The sequence below is a fragment of the Piliocolobus tephrosceles genome, chromosome 6 (assembly GCF_002776525.5).
Source record: "Piliocolobus tephrosceles isolate RC106 chromosome 6, ASM277652v3, whole genome shotgun sequence".
Lineage (NCBI taxonomy): Eukaryota > Metazoa > Chordata > Mammalia > Primates > Cercopithecidae > Piliocolobus > Piliocolobus tephrosceles.
In genome coordinates, this window is record NC_045439.1 from 16,482,538 (window position 1) to 16,498,834 (window position 16,297).

Genomic DNA, 16,297 nt, shown 5'->3' on the forward strand with positions numbered 1-16,297 from the left:
ATCACTGTGCTAGATCCTAGGTGGGCCTACCACGCTCAGTCTCTTCTAAGAATAACCGTGTAACGGACAAATGACAATGCTTGAGGGGTTCCCCCATTTCATAAAAATTGCTTACGTGTGGTGTGTTCCAAATGCAATATCCAACTTTGCCTAGGATGAAAAAGAAGTCATTTATTTAAAAACAACTCACTAATATCCATATCTACTGGAAATTACATTAGAAAGCAATCAGGCCAACTTTCTTTTTAAAAACTATTTCTACTGACCTCTACTGGACAAGCCCTTGAATAACAAGACAGCTTTTATAATAGCATCTGGGGATGCTCATTAAAACAAACAAACAAACAAGACATAAATTTTGTTACCCAGAATGATTCAATATACACTACATTTTTAATTACAGTAATTAGGACTGAGAAGCCTAATTTCTATAGTTGACAGAAAACTAGTAAAACAAGTGAGACGCTATGCAAAGTTTTAGATATTTGGCTTATACAGAAATTAATGGTACATAGTTTTCAGAGAATATTTAAAAGAAACACTGAAGGCCGGGTGTGGTGGCTCAAGCCTGTAATCTCAGCACTCTGGGAGGCCAAGGTGGGCGCATCACGAGGTCAGGAGATTGAGACCATCCTGGCTAAAGCAGTGAAACCCCGTCTCTACTAAAAATACAAAAAAATTAGCTGGGCGTGGTGGCGGGAGCCTGTAGTCCCAGCTACTCAGGAGGCTGAGGCAGGAGAATGTTGTGAACCCCGGAGGTGGAGCTTGCAGTGAGCTGAGATCGCGCCACTGCACTCCAGTCTGGGTGACAGAGAGAGACTCGGTCTCCAAAAAAAACAAAAAAACACTGAAAGTGGTGGCAACATAAAGACTTAGGATGTCAAATTAAAAATAGAAATGTTCTTATATTAGCATAGCAAGTGTTAAAAACATATGAAATCCATTTTCATGTTATAAAATGACACCTTTATAAAGTATGTATATAGAAAACATTTTATCTAATACCCACTAATGCCAGATCTTGGTTAAGCAGAATATGTCACAAGATGCAGGTTATGAAAGAGTTTAAATAACCGTAAAAGTTTCACAATTAGGAATGTAGTACATGGGCTTAAATCCTGCCTTCACAACTTTGTATGATCCTGGAGAATACATCTAACTCTATGCCTCAGCTTTCTCCTCTTTAAAACGGTACCATTCTGAGATCCAGAGTTGTTAGGAATGAGCTCACACATGTAAAATGCTGAGGAACGGGGTCCTGCATGCAGTAGGCACTCTACAATCGTAGCAATCACTACTGCAACCTCTCCCCACTACCTACCCTGGCCTCCTTACCACACGACGTGGGTGAAACTTTGCTGGGGGCAGTAACGGGCAACTGGAATACACAGGTGAGTTACAACACAGTCCCTGTTTGGAGTGGAGATCTCACAGAGCAGCATGCATCTGTGCACTCTGGCCACAGAAGAAAGTGCAGGGAACTCTATTTCATGTCTCCAAAATTACCAAATGAGAAGGAAGACTGCCACTCTATAAAATGATATTTAGCTGTGAAAGAATAATGGTGAAGAGACCTGGCTTTTGTTTAGTTTGCTACAAGTCACATGCTTCTGGGTAAGTCTAAGCACAAAAAACAAGGATAATAGCTTCAACAGATATTGTTTACTGGGTGCTGTTTTTGGGCTAGTGCATCAAGTCCTTTAGTAAACTCTAGGATGAACAGCATTAGCAATCAATTTCAAAGATCAAGAAACTAGGTGACAAGCCAGTGACAAGCCCAGAATAAGTGTTGCAGACTAAACACTTGTGTCCCCCAGCAAATTCATATGTTGAAGCCCCAACTTCCAATGCGACTATTTGAAGAGAGGGACTTTATGGAGGTAATTAAGGTTAAATGAGGCCATAAGGGTGGGATCCTGATGATCCTGATCCAACAGGACTGGTATCCTTATAAAAGAGCTGCCAGACAGCCTGTGTATCTGCCTTCTTCCCTCTCTCTCATGAGAACACCGTGAGAATGTGGCCATCTATAAGCCGGCAAGAGAGCCCTCACCTGGAACTGAATTGACTGGCACCTTGATCCTGGATTCCCAGCTTCCAGAACTGTGAGAAATAAGTGCCTGTTGTTTCAGCGACCCAAGTCCAAGAAAAGTCACCCAGGTAATTTTGTTATAGCATCCAAGCACACTAATACACACACAGAGCCGGGACTGAGCCCAGGCAATGTGACTCTGACCACCACAAGGTCTCAAGGTCTGCCCTTAGGTCCCACGTTTGCAAAATGGGAGAGTGTCAGCAGCCACCGACTAATGTGTCTCAGTTTAAATGACCCACGTTGCTAGAAAAAGACTTTATCTTACAGACAAGGTACAAAGGTGTTTCAAGACATCAGGAGAAGGACACAATCCTGTACATCAGCCTAGAGTTGGGAGCTGCTTTACAGTTCTTTCCAAGAGGTTTGGAAGAAGCGGCTCACTATGCCCTCTGGTGGCCAGCCTGGAGCACACCATCAAGCACAGGAACCACTCTCCTAAAGGACTACAGGTAGGTAATATTTGAAAAAGACTTGATTTCCATTCATTTAGTCACTGGTTTTCAGAATTTCTGTGTCAGTTTACTTTCTGCCCACTATAAGGTTTGATGGGAGCTATCCTACTGCCGTCTAACCTCTTCTGTTGCTGGAAATAGAAGCAAAACAATGGAATTTTGGCAACGGCCAGGCAAAGGCACATCTATGGGCATGAGATGAGCCCATGTTGGACAGAAGGCATTTTAAAACGACAGCTCTATAAAGTGCAGTGGGTTAAATCATGAGGAAAATGTTGTGAGGTATGTTTAAAACTGACCAGATTGAGCTCTTGTACTGTATTCATCTTAAAAAAATACAAAGATATCACATATAGTTGGAAAAAGAGTGATACAGTGTGAGTTGGAATTCTTACATCTTTGTGGATGGGGAAAAAAGACACTAGAAGGAAAATGAGAAAAAAAAAATCCAAAAAGTATGTAATTCACTCTGTCTCTGTACTCACAGAGCAGAAATCTTTTGCCAATTTCACTAAGCTAACGATAAGGAAAGAAAAGGGCTATAAAAAGCATCTTTCATGTTTTCTCATAATGAACTAATACAGCCAAAAGAAACAGGAAAAGGTGACTATCACACCAGCTACTTCATAACCACCATTTCTATAGAAAGTAGTTATCATAAATGTGAGAAAGTCTTCTGTATTCCTTGTTTTCCTTTCTACTTTGCATGTTTCTTGCTCAAAAGATGATGAGTCTAAAGAAATGGGTCCTAATGAAAGTCCAAGACTCACTGGCCACGCTGTATGCTAACTGCAAAGTATTAAGACAAAATTATGGGACTATATAAAGAAACTGGGCAATAAATGTTTTTTGGCCTTTGATATGGTTTGGGTCTGTGTCCCCACCCAAATCCCATCTCAAATTATAATCCCCAATGTTGGAGGAGGGGCCTGGTAGGAGGTGACTGGATCATGGGGGTGGACTTCCTCCTTGCTATTCTTGTGATAGTGAGTGAGTTCTCGTGATATCTGGTTGTTTGATAAAAGCATGTAGCTCTTCCCCCTTCTCTCTTCCCTCTTGCTCCCACCAAGTAAGATGTGCCCGCTTCCTCTTTACCTTCTGTCACAACTGAAAGTTTCATGAGGCTTCCTCAGCCATGCTTCATGTACAGCCTGCAGAACCATCAGCCAATTAAACCCCTCTTCTTTATAAATTACCCAGTCTCAGGTATGTCTTCATAGCGGTGCAAGAACAAACTAATATAGCTTTCTTTTCTACTTTGCTTTGGTCCTAGCAAACCAAGTGGATACGCCTGTTATAAGACCATTTAATGTCTCCACACTGGACTTAGATCATACGCAGCATACGACTCACATAGTTTCCTAACAGTTTTTTAAATCTATACATCTCTCATGTTCAGACCTTACATGCAACTGATGTGAAAAAAAAGAACTATGGTTGAAGGACTACCGTTGAAGTGTCAATGGCAACTAATATAAGTTACATAAGGTGTCACAAAAAACTACAAGTTTTAACTTGCACTCACAGGATACTCACAAAAAGAAACCCATAGCCACTGAACTGTATCCAGAAGACCTGTTCAGTGTTGGAACCCAGGTTTCGACAGGCATTCTGACAAGCTAAATGCAACCAGTGGAGCACTAGCAGGTTGCAGGAAGACTCAGAATTCATAGTAGACTGAGTAAAACTGAAGAAAGAGAATGTTTGAATCAGAGAGAGAAAACTAAGGGAGACAGGACAGATCACTTTAGATATATGAATCACTGACATGTGTAAGATGAAAGACTTACTTATTTGGGTGGCTCCAGAAGGGGAAAATTAACACCAATGAGTAGAAATTAGGAGGAAGACTTCAGGCCCACAAAAAGAAAAACCTTTCCAACCCTGAGCAGTACTACGAATGGGATGCTCTATCTCAGGAAATGTTTAAGCTGAGTAGACAAGTATCTATTGATGACTGATATGGAGAGAGGATTTCTGCACTAGGTGGGAGGGTGGACTAAATGTCTAAGTTTCCTTCTAATTCAGACTACGCATGCTCTCCAATGGCAGTAAGTGGTTTACCTGGCAGAGAGAGATGTTCTCGTAAGGCTTGGCCTGGGCATGGAGGTGAGCCTTAGCTTCTCGCTTATCACCATGCACAAGCAGGATTGGCTTCTTCCTGAAAAGAGAGCATTAATATTTAATATACATCATTCATGGCCGGGCACGGTGGCTCACACCTGTAATCCCGGCTCTTTGGGAGGCTGAGGCAGGTGGACTACCTGAGGTCAGGAATTCGACATGAGCCTGGCCAACGTAGTGAAACCCCGTCTCTACTAGAAATACGAAAATTAGACAGGCGTGGTTGTACGTGCCTGTAATCCCAGCTACTCCGGGGCTGATGCACGAGAATCACTTGAACCTGGAAGATGAAGGTTGTAGTGAGCCGAGACTGAGCCACTGCACTCCAGACTAGGTGCCAGAGCAAGACTCTGTCTCAAAAATAAACAAACAAATTAATTAATTAATTAAAATACACCATTCATGAAGCTGGACTCACCTCATTAAGGAATGCTAACTTCCTTATCACTCGATATTTGTTTCTGATCTTTGTAGTGAGTGAAGACAGGGCTAACACAGAGCAGGGATCAGCTAATGTTCATTTACCAGATACCTTTATAATGGGGCTACATGGCCTGATCCTGCAGCTCTGTTGTAATACAGAGGGGTAAGACTCAAGAAAGTCCTTGAATAATTATCTTCTTTGGCCGAAAAGGGCACAGAAGTAGCTCTGTGTTAAAATATTTAAGTCCAAATAAATTAAAGAGATATAATTATTATTATATAATATAGTGCTTTTTTCTTTTTCTTCTTTTGGACCACACAGTGGATTCATTTCACACCACATTTACATTCACCAAACTCCTCCTGTGTGCTATGTACTGTGCTATGTACTGACCCAGGATACAACAGAGAACAGGCCCGGGCCCAGGCCCACAGCATGACGCAGCTTCACTAATGGGTGGTTAGATTCCTATGAAACAGAGCCCAAGCTATGTTGAAAATACTGTATTTTTGAATTACAAATATAATATAAAAACACTCTTCAAGAATACATTAAAAAGACTTTTGAAGGATTCTTGATCTTTCTGATTAATTCAAAGCAAGATAATCCTTAGAAATAAGCATATTTCTACAAGCTCTCCCAACATCACAAAAATTGGATATAAGCAATCAAGCAAGATAAACAACCGAGCCACTTCCACATTTATCAATCACACTGCAGAATGATGCTCTACCATTCACAAAGGAACAACAATCAACTAGAGAGAAACATCATAGAAAATGCACTTCCAGTACTAATGCCTCACTACCTCATGCTCAATAGCTTTATTCTAACATGACAGGTAAAATAAAACTATGAAATATGCACCTGTGATTTTTAGAAATTAGGTAAGAAAAACAGAGAATAACATAAGAAACACTCATGCATCTAGTACCTAGAAATAAAAAATGTTAGATCAAGTCATCTTATAAAAAAAGATTAAATATGACTGATAGAAATTGAAGTCTTTCAAATTTATTGGTTCTACGACTTACTACAAAAAGACAGCACCTGAAGAACAGCATACTGAGGTACAAATCCTTATGATCTGAATTTTTCTACATACAAATTCTGGATGTTACTTAAACTTACCATTTAGGTCAGTCCTCGTCCTTCTAAGGCTCATAATAGCCTTCCTAAGATGCCTTTGGCAACAAGGGGATGCAAGGAGAAGAAGGACACGTTTGCCCCTTTAGTTACTGAGAGTCCAGTGGATACTGTATTAGTGTGCCAGGGCCTCCTCCAAAACAAAGTACCACAAACTGGGAGGCTTAGACAACAGAAATACATTGTCTCACAGGTCTGGAGGCCAGAAGTCCAAGATCAAGGTGCTGGCAGGATTGGTGCCTAAGGTATGAGGCGCATCTGTTCCAAGCCTCTCTCCCAGCTTCTGGGAGCTTGGCTTGTAAATGGCGTTCTGTGTCTTTACATGGTCTTATCTCTGTCTCTCCACCCAAATTTCTCTTTTCATAAGGATGCCAGTCATACTGGATTAGTGTCTCTCCTAATGCCTTCATTTTATCTTGATTACCTTTGTAAAGGCTCTATCTCCAAATAAGATCACATTCTGAGGTACTGGGGCTTAGGATTCCAACAGATCTTTTTTGGGGCGGGAGAATTTAACCCATAACAGATATAACCAAGGAACTGCAGTTTACACTTTGCCAACACTCTAAGGGGTGACAATTTGATTTCAAGGTCTTTAAGAAAAGGGAGGAAGAACAGAAAATGCCAACGTGACACCCAAGGATACTACTGCCAGGAGGAGCCAAGACAGAAATTGCTTGTTGCCTCCAGACAGCCATTTTCTCCTCCTTCCCTAACAAAAGGCTAATTCAGGACAAGGTGAGCTAAGCTAAAGACATTTCTAGCCTCTTTTAGAGCTGGTTAGCATGTAGCTGAGCTCTGCTCAGTGAAACAGATGCAGGTGTTGTGTGGGATTTCCAGGAAGGCTACTCAGATGGGGATAGCTGGAATGTGGGCCTTTTTGTCCTTTTCCTCCTTTTCCCTTCCTGCTACCTGGAATAGACACGTAAGCTGGAGCTCTAGCTGCCATACTGGGCCACGGAGTGACTCTGAAGACTGAAGTCGCACACCAGGATGGTGGAACAGAAAGGGTAGGTGGATAAGTCTTTGAGAACCCCAGTGCCCCCATCCAGACCATAAATGTTTACCATTTGAACGTATCAGGCTGGAAACAATTTGTCTTATTTAAGCCACTGTAATTTTGAGTATTCTTTTAGATGCAGCTAAAACTAATTCTGTGTGTTACAGGTCAAAAAAAAAAAAAGTCCAAAGTGCCAAAGCTGCTTGAAAAATTTTAACAGTATTTTATCTACTGTTAATGTCAAAGGTTTCCACAATCTGATGCCCTAAATGTACCAAGAATTTTGAGGACCCTGACAATCATTTTTTCTTGTTGTGTTTTCCTCCATTTTACTTGCTGTTATGGGAATCTGTCCTGTAAATGCGTTAGAAACAGGGAAGGGTGACACCTCACTGTGTGATGCCCTATTTGGTCTGTACTGCCTAATATGAGGCTGATGAAGTGCAGGCAGAAGGCAGAACTAAAAATCCATCACCTCCAGAGCCTAGATAAGGGAAGGCCATATGTATAGATTCCTTTCCTTATCTCAGAAACACAAAGGGATCCTCAAAACAGAACAGCACTGATGTGCTACGGAAAGCATGGCACGCTGGCCGCATGTTGGCACGTTCACAGATCTAGAAGATATGTGGAGACAGTATTTTCCTTCATATTAAGATTGGACATAAAGTTCTGTTATTTGGGTTAAAGCCTGTCCTTATCTACTTCCTGAAAGAGCACAGAGGAAATGCTAAAATCTGTAAAAAGAATGTGTAGGATGAAATAGATCAAAGAATGCTGTTTTCCCAATATAACTTAATGTCTGTATGATTTTAATGGTTTCAAAAGAAAAACTCAAAAAAAGATGGGTGGCTTTCACCTGAGAAATACAAATCTTAGGTGTCAAAGCCCCCTTACAGTTAATGATGCTGTCTGTCACCCTGTGGAACTCACCTGAATTCTGGTGGATACTGTTTTACGAGCCAATCCACGTCAAAGCAGTAGTTAAACTAGATGGGAGAAAGGAAGAGTAACTAAGCCATGGGTAATTCTGCCAAACAGTTCATAAGGAGAATTATTTAGTTATTACATTTAAGGAAACTTTAAAATAGTGATACATTACATGTATTATTTATAAACCTGGAGGGTTATGCTGCAATACTAATAAACCTACAATTTATCTTAAATACATGGTTAAAAGAACCTAAATGGAGCCAAATACATGAGATAACAGGTTCCCAGGAAATTATCTCTGCATGTTTTGGCAGCATCTGTACTGGTCTGCAGGGTGTCATTACATTATGTCTAATGGACCTGAGATTAATTTAAATAAAAGGACTTACAAATTTACCCCTTTTCCCCTAGGTGATTATAAAAAGACAGATACTGGAGAAAAAGATCCCAGGACTTTCAGAAAAGAACGTTTCCTTTCAGGCTAACTTATTAGCTGCTTTGTACACAGCCACCTAGGACCAGACATTCACTAGGCTTCTAACAATTAAATCTTAAATGCAAGTTCTGTACTGGTCTTACCCATGGAGGCTCCTCCCCACACCTGGGTAATCCTGGACTTAGTAGCTCAATCGAGCTAACAGGGCATTTGCAAATGCTCCCCACCTTCCAAATGGAAACCAGGACTTTTGATGCCAAACCAAACGTAAAGGAAGCCTAGCTTTCTTCAGGGACAGGGCCCTTTGTTTGGACCATTTACTTGTGGGTCTGAAGCATTACACGATTTATCAAGACAAAGCGACCAGCTCAGTCAGGAAGGAGCCATTGAATATGGAAATTCACATTTTTCTAAATCAAGTCAAACTTGACTTGGCCTTCACTACTCTATCCCTACCTCACCACTCTGCACCAGAGTTAACTCAGTCCCATGAGTTAATCAGTGTCCCCAAAAGAAGTGTCCCACTCTAGTCTTTCAAGCTGGAATGTCCAAAGTGACATCTTGGAAAGTGGAGCCTGAGTCAAATGCTCTCCTGATAGTGACATCCCCATTCTGTTGATGGCCATGGATCCCATTACTGTGGCACTTGAGCCAGCCTCCCGATATGTGCCATCTCGGTCTCTGAACGGGACTAAGACCCCCAAACTGCACCTCTCATATTTTCTTACGGAGTTGTTTAATTACCTGTCTACTTTCACCCAAAGAAAACAAAGTTTAAAGGTATACTCACCTGAGCTGAAGAAACAAGCGTCCCAAATAAAGGAGATAAAATATCTGAGAAGACAAAACATAAATTAAATTCACACTCGCAAAAATCCTCTAGTCGTAATAATCACTACTAACTCATTCAACAGTCACTGACAATCAAGATCTGACTCAGAACACAGTAAGCTAAATACAAAGTCTACAAAGTCAGAATTTAATGTTCCATAAAACTGAAAAAAATTTTCCCTATGGTATTTAATGTTTATCATATATTCTTTTATAAAACAATGCAAAACTAAAATCTACAACTTTAGTACTGAATGATTGATCAATTTTAGAAACTCAATATGGACAATGATACATATTCTTTTCAGATCTCTCAACTTCTACCTCCTCCAAGTACCCATTCAAGTCCCTCTCTAGGAAACCTCCCAACTCAAGACTAGAAAAACTTTCTAGAAAGATTTTATAAACCTGGACAGTTTAGAAGGATTTCCAGAAAGACTGGAAAGCACTTGCTGAGAGCACTTGCAGCCTGTGAATGAAGACAGAGGCACCCACAATTCTAAACTCACATTCCTGGTGTTCCTGGTCATCTTGAGGGAAGTCCCACTTTATACCCACTCAAGCTTTACATCAGATAGGTTGGAAAGCTCACTTCTCAAGCCATACCACGAGAGAAAGTACACGATAATCATGACCTTCCATTACAACAACCACAGCTGTGGAGACCTGTTAGGTGCCAAGCAGCATTCTTGGCACTTCCCATGTATTACTTACTCCTTATACCCATTTTCTAGATGAGGTCTGTTATTCCTATTTTATAGAGGAGAAGCCTCCTTAGGAGGCTGCCCACACACACACAGCCAGGAAGGGGTGGAGTCGGGGTTTGAACCTAGGCTGTCTGGCTCCAGCACCTTCGCTCATGCCCACTAAACGGCCTCTGAGAATTAAGACTGGGCTCATTCATTTGGCAAATATTTACTGAGTGCCTCTTATCTTCTGGACATTGAGCTAGATGCTGGGGTAGAAAGATTTTCAGAGAACAACAAAAAAACATAAGGAAGTTTCTACCTTATTGGGACAGTTGCAGAGATAAACTGCAAATATTCTTCCATTTTGCCCCCACCAGCATGTATTTCTACCCTTCTAAATTTTACCCATCTTCCAAGGGTCTTTTAAAGTCCCCCTTCCTCCATGAGATCTTCTAAACCATCTACAATTATGGCACATGGTAGAGTGCTATAGCAAACAGCATGGATTCTGGTGCCAGAATGTCATTACCAGCTCTATGACCTTGGGCACTTTTCTAAACTGCAGATCCATCACTTATCCAAGGAAGACAATTGTAACATCTACTCATAAGACTGTCCTAAGGATTAAAGGAGAAAATATATGTAAGAGCTCCAAGACATGTTACCACAATATCTTGGTGCTAATAGCCAGTTATTTTATTATATAGAGCAAAACTTGGCAAAATTCTCTAAGTATTTGTCAATCTGTCTCAAACAAACAAAAAACTTGACAAAGTACCAAGATAAGAGATTCTCAAAAAGAAAACAACCTGTAGAACACTCTACAGTATGGAATACTCCAACATGTATACATCACATGTAATATACAGTTATACTGGATATATATTTTAAAAAAAAAAACACTGGCAATAGTTAACATTACTATTCTTAAATATGGGACAGGAAAAAAATCTGAAAATAAGGGTAATAATGTCTATTGTGTGTATTTGCCATGTGAATATATTACACTGGTCACTTCATGTATTTGCTTCCATTTTTCTGCATTTCCAGTTTAAAGATGAGCAAACTGAAATTCAGAGAACGTTAGGTCCCATGTTAACAATCCATACAGCAAATGAGTGGCGAGGCTGGAAAGCAGATTCTAGAGCTCCCGCTATTCCCCCTGCAAATGCTCCCTGAGGAAGAAGGAGAGTAAACTAAGGCCATCTTTTGATCCATAACTGAAACATCTATTTGTACTCAGGCACTACTTTTTTTCTTCTTCTTCTTCACCAGGAACCAAAACCAGGCTTTTAAGCAGTGGTTCTCAAACCTGAATGGGCAGTAGAATCCCCTGGAGGGCTCCTGAAACCACAGCTTGCAAGGTCTCACCCTCAGTCTGATTTAATGAATCTGGAATGCAGCCTAAGAATTTGCATTTTAACAAGTTCCAGGTGATGCTGAGGCTGCTGGTCCAGGGCCCATGGAGAACCACTGTTGTCAAGTATTTGCTACCTTGTTGATAAACTGTTACTCATCAAGCTTAATCTTAAAAAGTTAAATAAGGGTCGGGCGCTGTGGCTCACGCCTGTAATCCCAGCACTTTGGGAGGCCGAGGCAGGCAGATCACGAGGTCAGGAGATCGAGACCATCCTGGCTAACGCGGTGAAACCCCGTCTCTACTAAAAACACCAAAAAAAATTAGCCGGGTGTAGTGGCGGATGCCTGTAGTCCCAGCTGCTCTGGAGGCTGAGGCAGGAGAATGGCATGAACCTGGGAGGCAGAGCTTGCAGTGAGCTGAGATTGTGCCACTGCACTCCAGCCTGGGTGACAGAGCGAGACTCCGTCTCAAAAAAAAAAAAAGAAAAAAAAAAAGTTAAATAATGCTAAACATCGTGCTAAGTGATACAAGGGGTTGAGCTACAAGGTTTTGAGAACACACGCTCTGCCTGAGTTAAGTAAACAGTCTGCTGTCATACTAATGCACTTGCCTATCAAGAATTTTTTTCCTGAAAGTAGTTAAGAACACAAAGAAGAGTTCTCAGAAATCATTCTAGGCTGCTCTCCTTGTTTCATGGAGGAGAGACTCTCAAGGGCAATTCAACAGCTCCTTGACAACCAGCATCCTCTTACCCTTGATGTGGAGGGCTCCAGAGTTATACTTCGGCTTAACTCCGGAGACTCTAGTGAGGTAAAACTGGAAGGGGTTCCCTTTATCCAGCATGTCCCAGATGTCCTGGCCCTCCCCTGGCGTCTCGTACTCTTCCTCCTCTTTGAGCCTGTGGCAGGTGGGAGGGCCATGATTTTCAGTTCTTTGGGCAGTGCTGTCACTGGGAGCCGGGATGTCTTTCTCCTCTTTGATCACCACTTTCTCACCCTGCTTCTGCGGCATTTCTGGCTGTAGCTCATCATCACTGCTGGACAGACACCAGCCTAGCTCCTCCTGGGAACCGCTTTTCTGCCTTTTGGGAGGTAAAACTGAATCTGTATCACTGAATTTCACAGGTGATATTTTCCTCTTGTGTGCGGCTTTCCGGGCCTCGGAACAGGTGTACCTGGGCTCATTTGCTGCTCCTTGCAGAGAAGAGGTAGACGGCTTGTCTGGTTTTGGCTTTTCTTCCTCACTTTCATCACTACTGGATATGGTCCACCTCCCATAATCGCCTTCCTGAGACATTATACTCCTGGAAATGGAAAGTGGAAACATCAGCATTTCCCATTCATCAGGGCATTGGCAAAATAACTTCGTTGCTCTCAACTTCCCTATCAGATGAGCTGACACCTTCCAGAGGCTGACCACCTACCATCAGCTGCTTTTTGGGTGTTTATAAGCACATTACCAGAATCCACTATCAGATTCTGCCAAATTACAAGCAAAAGTCCTGGTCACCTTTCTTTCTTCTTCCCTTTGTTTTCCTTCTTTTTTTTTTGAAACAGGGTCTCACTCTGTCACCCAGGCTGCAGTGGTACAGTGGTTCAATCTCAGCTGACTGCAACCTTTGCCTCCTGGGCTCAAGCAATCCGCCTGCCTCATCCTCTGGAATAGCTGGAACCACAAGCGGACACCACCACATCTGGCTAATTTTTTTTTCTTTTTTTTTGGTAGAGACAGGGTTTCACCATTGTTGCCCAGGATGACTCCTGGGCAAACAGGACTCCTGGACTCAAGAGATCCACCCACCTCGGCCTTCCAAAGTGCTGGAATTACAAGTATGAGCCACCATGCCCGGCCTTGTCTTTCAATCTAAACTTTGTTCTTAGATGTCCTAGGAAAGGGCGTTGAAGAAGGCATCAAGACAAACTCCAAAATAAAACATTCATTCTTGACCCTGAAGCTTCCAACAAGCATTTGGGGTTAATCTATGTTCAATGCTTAAGGTCAAATTGGAATTTATAAACCTGGCCTTCACCCAAGTACAGACACCCACAGGACTTCAGTGATTATGTATGTCTTACTTCCCAAAAGACAACCCATTTACCATAAAGCTTAACAAAGTCTTCAAGAGGAATGCCAAATGACCACTTAGGTATGTACGTTATTTATACTACTTCCATGAGGACCCAACTAACTCAAGATACAATTATCCTATTGGCCACATCATAAATCTACTAAAACCTGCACAGAAATAACTTATACTGAAGCAACACACTTTTATTTTTTAAGCCACATAGTTAAATTCTACTTTCTTGTTCTGAGAAGAGGAAAGTACACGAAACCGTCACTTTTGGTGTTACCTACAAAATCTCGTCAATTCAGTGGTAAAGGACTATCTAAGTCGACTTTCCAGATAGCTAAAGAACAGTTCCTCAAAGTGATACTTTTAACATTTTAGCACAAGACCCAGGGGAAAATTACAAAAGTCAATAGTCTGTGCTCAGATTAACAGTATCTTTACGTTTTTGCCATTTTAAAGAGGCTGAAAAAGATGCATTAAGTAGAGTAAACCAAGATGGTGATACTCCCTTCACAAAACCTACATTCCCCCAAAAAGAGAATTCTACATTATTCTACATCAAAAGATTTGCAAATGAATACATATGCATATGTCTCTAGATAAGAACTGAAAATAAAAATCTCGGCCAAGGGGACCCCAGAGAAACCTTAAATACTGAGTTCCGGGCCATGGTGGGATGGGAGCTCAGACATACCTGTTATATCCCCTCCCTTCTGCGGTTTAAACACAACTGACCAAAGATCATAAGACTGGCAGAATAGATTCTGTGACAATATGACACCAAATCATAAACAAGACCTAGGGCCACGCCAAGCAAGGGTTACTCACCCTTAAAGAATAAACTTCTACCTGCCACAAGGTTCTTTTTTCTTTAGCAGCTAAACAAGCACTGGCCTGGAGATAAGTAATATCTAAACAATTGCAGTTCAGCTACTGCCAGATGCTTGGCTAACTGACCCTCCTGGTTCCACAGGCCATCACTGCAGCTGTCATTGGACAATGGACCAACTTCAGTAACTTTCTCCTGAAAAGAAACCACAGACTGGTTCTGACCAGTCCTCAGAGGCTGAGCACCGAGTGCCTTGTCCCTCCTTCACCTTTTGACATAGAGGGCCTAATTGTAAATCATTCAAATGTTAAGTCTCCATCCCAAAGTGAACATAAGATGCACGAAACACACACGCTTGCTCATTACACATGCACACGTGCCTTCCTTGGTGAATATTCATAGCTCCTCCCACACCCGTTGAATATGTATACTTGGCCATCCCATTCAGCATAAATCCCTGTTCTACCCTCTTCTCCCTGGGATGCCATTAAAGGTCTCTGCCTGAGGCTGTGCTTCCCAGCCTGTCAGGCCACACTGCAGGCTGTATCCCTTTATAAGAACTAAACTCCCCTTTCTAAATGTATACATCTCATGATTTTTCAGTGGACACAGCAGGGGGTGGAGGGTTGGAAATACTTCAAAGGTATCTATCCCTTTTCACAATGTCTCTCTTAACCTTCTTCAATTAACTGCCAGTCAAGTCAAGCAAGCCTTCTGTAAATTACACATTTTGAGGAGCTTTTATCCAAGAATGCAGCAAGACAATAATCTGGCCCGTTCTACATGGCTCAGGGTCACTATTACCCCATCCGGCATGAACACACTGTCTCACAGCCAAAGCCTCAGGGACTGCAGAGAGGGCTGGGGCCACTGGCTTCTGGAATAGTGACCCTAGACTGTCTGGCTCTTCTGAGCCTTCATATCTGCTTTCTAAAAGTTTCTATTCATTTCTACACTCTGTCCAGCCCACTTCAAGGGGTTTATTAAAACTCATAGCATAGGTATATTTTCCCTAAATTGTTTCTCATCTGCTAAGGGTTAAGAAACTAGATAACCAGATCTGTAGAACTGTATTGTCATGGTTAAAGGGGTCTGAGTGGCCAGTTGCCTCCATGAAAGAGATTCAGATTGATTTACTACTCAACACCTACTTAAGCAGCTCAGAAGTGTTTCCTTAAACGTTTTTAATCCTTCCGGTATAAAAAAAAACCCCACAAAACCTTAGGTTCCTCTAGCGTTCCAGAGTCCAGAAGTTGCTGGATATAGGTATTTAAGCTGCTACAATTCACTTTGAAGAAACTATCTCAGTGGCTACAGTTTTGTGACTTTAAAGTTATTTAGGGACAAAAGAAACACCTTAGGAAAAACTACTCTTTGAATTCTAAAAGTTCTAAACCAACGCGGTTAGCAGGTCGCAGTTTTTGACGAGAAAGGATTCAGCTTCCACTCTTAGAAGCAGTTTGCAGAATCTTAAGAGGCTACCATAACAAATATGGTTGCCTGCATTATATAAATAAAATGGAATTCCCAAACCCTGAGAATTCTATAGGTAAATTTCTTAGCAACTCTGTGAATTATTTGGAGAATTTCAAAGGTTTTTTAGTTTTATCATTATCTACATTTTCTAAAACCATATGGAAGTGGAATTCCCTCCAACAAAGTAGGACAAGTGGGTAAAAAATAGAACAAAGCTTTAAAAAAAGACATTTTCTAGAGAACAAAGTCTTTTTTGAGGTTCTGCTCTATACATAAAGTTTTGGACCTGCTGACATTCAAAAATATGCCTGAGTCGCTTATGAAAGACAACCCAATACAATTTGTTGGGTCACAATTTAGTGCAATACACTAATAAAATTGTGTTTTGTTGTTAAGTGTAGCAGCTTACCAACCTCTTTATGAAATCA

At 41.4% G+C, this 16,297-nt stretch overlaps 1 protein-coding gene across 9 annotated transcripts in view; it reads right to left on the reverse strand.

The window, feature by feature from the left end:
* TDP1 (tyrosyl-DNA phosphodiesterase 1) overlaps nucleotides 1-16,297 on the reverse strand; it is a 94,500-nt gene that overhangs the window by 74,633 nt on the left and 3,570 nt on the right. For all 9 annotated transcript variants that reach the window (XM_023205435.3, XM_023205430.3, XM_023205432.3 and 6 more), the window contains exons 2-6: nucleotides 12,243-12,793; nucleotides 9,401-9,444; nucleotides 8,175-8,230; nucleotides 4,612-4,708; nucleotides 116-150 (exon numbers count right to left, since the gene is read on the reverse strand). In XM_023205435.3, the coding sequence (XP_023061203.1) occupies nucleotides 116-150; nucleotides 4,612-4,708; nucleotides 8,175-8,230; nucleotides 9,401-9,444; nucleotides 12,243-12,786 (776 nt within the window). In that variant the 5' untranslated portion in view covers nucleotides 12,787-12,793. The remainder of the gene's footprint in view (nucleotides 1-115; nucleotides 151-4,611; nucleotides 4,709-8,174; nucleotides 8,231-9,400; nucleotides 9,445-12,242; nucleotides 12,794-16,297) is intronic.